A 2,324-nucleotide genomic window follows, 5' to 3' on the forward strand; every position below is an offset into this window, starting at 1 on the left:
GTAATCCACTGCAAAGTGCAGTACATCAAAAGGGGCTCATCTTTATATTAAAGTTGGGACTTCTGAGGCAGAGGGATTAGTTACATTTTTGAAATTGTTAAATTAATACAATCAGAATAATAGTAATGGATCAAATATTTCTGCATCTTACATTATGTTGTTCATCATGAAGATGAAAATATTTTCACTTTTCAAAGATATACGTTTATGTATTATACAATATTAAGTAGATAAAAAATAGATACATCTTGTTGTAGACTTGAAAAAAATACTGACAAATGTGCAGATGAAACTGGCTTATTTTATGAACTCAGTTTTTAACAGTTGGCTTATTCTGGATTAAAAGGCCATGTGATGAATCACTTTTATTGTGAAATTCATCAATCAAAATAGAAATGCCCTTCTTCCCGTCAAAGAGATATATTCTTTTATGAACAATTTAATCCCACATTTAACTGAAAATCCTTCTTTTCTTCTAGTTTTTGTTTCTATCAATTTGACATCATACATGGCTACTGATGGCAGTGATCTTGTAAGTACCCTTTGGAATACTTCAGACTTTAAATATTAATTGTCAGTTTGATGAATGACTAAAAAATTAGGTCGATTTTAAGTTTGGCTAGCTATTTATTGTCCTCCATTTGGTTAGTCACAATGGAATTAAATGATCCTCTTGTTAGAGTCTGAGGGTTTCTTATGATCACCAAGCATTTGTTTAAGACTCCTAGCTATTTACTTTTTTTTTTTTTTTTTTTTTTTTGGGTACCCGGGCCTCTCCCTGTTGTGGTCTCTCCCGTTGCGGAGCACAGGCTCCGGACACTCTGGCCCAGGCGCCATGGCTCACAGGGGTACGCGGGCCTCTCACTGCTGTGTCCTCTCCCATTGCGGAGCACAGGCTCCGGACGCACAGGCTCAGCGGCCACGGCTCACGGGCCCAGCCGCTCCGCGGCACGTGGGAACTTCCCAGACCGGGGCATGAACCTGTGTCCCCTGCGTTGGCAGCCGGATTCCCAACCACTGCGCCACCAGGGAAGCCCTCACTGTGGTTTGGTCAAGGGCAAAAGCAAATGGATGTCACAGATCTGTAAAGATAGAGTCAGGGAGACTCAGGTTTAGAATATCCAAAGTTTATGAAAAGTTTTAAAAAGAAAAAAATGCATGGGATTATAAGCATATGTGTCATGTGTATGTGTTATGTGGAACAAAGATATGAAAAGAAAGAATTAGGACTGTTGGATCCTTGAGAAAGGTAATGGAGTGTTTAATTATTACACTGCTTTGCTTTTTCTGAAGAAAAAATGTAGTCTTCCAGCTGGAAGGAGTTCATCTTATATGTTTAAGAGAATGGAAATTAAGATAATAAGAGACCATCTAAGGACGCTAAATGAATAAGTTCATTCATTCATTGAGACATTCATTTGATGCTCACTGATTACCTCTCCTGAGTTTATCAAGTGTCAACCACTGTAATAGGTGGGAATTGGAGATTTAATTGTGACTTGAAACACGATAAAATCTCCACATCTTAAAAAAAAAAGTATAGCCTTGGGTTTTGGAAAAAAGATGGCAGATGTGATTACCAAAGGACTAACATATCATTCTGTAGCCCCCAATCTATACCTATTACCACTGTAATAGGTAACCTGCTTCTCCTTGGTCCTGGGCACAAGTGGATTCTGTTCTTCTTGGTGGGAACTCTGGCTATTTATGGGTCTTTCTCATTTCATGAGCCATTCTCCACTCCTAGACGCAATCAGCTCAGCTCTCCTTGTGTGTCTATTTACCTGTTATTTTTATCTCACAGCCATCAGTGTCTGGGCAGTACTGCTTAATGTCTCTCTTAAGCATTTCTTCCAGCTGCTTTTCAGTGGTTACCCTACTTTATCTTTCCATTCAGAAAATTAGTTCAATTTTCTGCTGTCATTTGTTCTCTAAATAAAATGTAACACAGGAGACCTATTTTTATGCTAGGTAGTTTCGGTAGGTGTGACCCATTTGACCTAATCGCATCCCGAATTACACCTCATTTCCACTAAATTAACATTTATGGAGCTACATGTGCTGAGCTCTCTGCTTGGTGCTGGGGTACGAAGAGGAGAAGCCAACCACCTGGTCGGGGCAGGGTGATATGGTGAAGTGGTGCTAATAAAACTGTTCAAGAAAGTAGATTCTAAGCATCTGAAATCTCATTATAGTTTACTCATTATAGTATATTATAGTATAGCATAGTAAAAACGCATTGCTCTTTTTTTGTTAAGCTGAGTTGCTGTTATCTGATGGTATTCTTTTCTTTCCTCCGGTTTTCTGTCCTCTGAAGGGAAAGA

General features: G+C 38.9%; 1 protein-coding gene across 1 annotated transcript in view; it reads left to right on the forward strand.

The window, feature by feature from the left end:
- The first annotated feature begins 466 nt into the window (after positions 1-466).
- IPCEF1 (interaction protein for cytohesin exchange factors 1) overlaps positions 467-2,324 on the forward strand; it is a 90,111-nt gene continuing 88,253 nt past the window's right edge. Inside the window, exon 1 of the mRNA XM_007458730.1 lies at positions 467-532. Within this exon, the coding sequence (XP_007458792.1) occupies positions 509-532 (24 nt within the window). The 5' untranslated portion in view covers positions 467-508. The remainder of the gene's footprint in view (positions 533-2,324) is intronic.

Source organism: Lipotes vexillifer, unplaced genomic scaffold (genome assembly GCF_000442215.2).
Source record: "Lipotes vexillifer unplaced genomic scaffold, Lipotes_vexillifer_v1.1 scaffold639, whole genome shotgun sequence".
NCBI classification, from domain to species: Eukaryota; Metazoa; Chordata; class Mammalia; order Artiodactyla; family Lipotidae; genus Lipotes; species Lipotes vexillifer.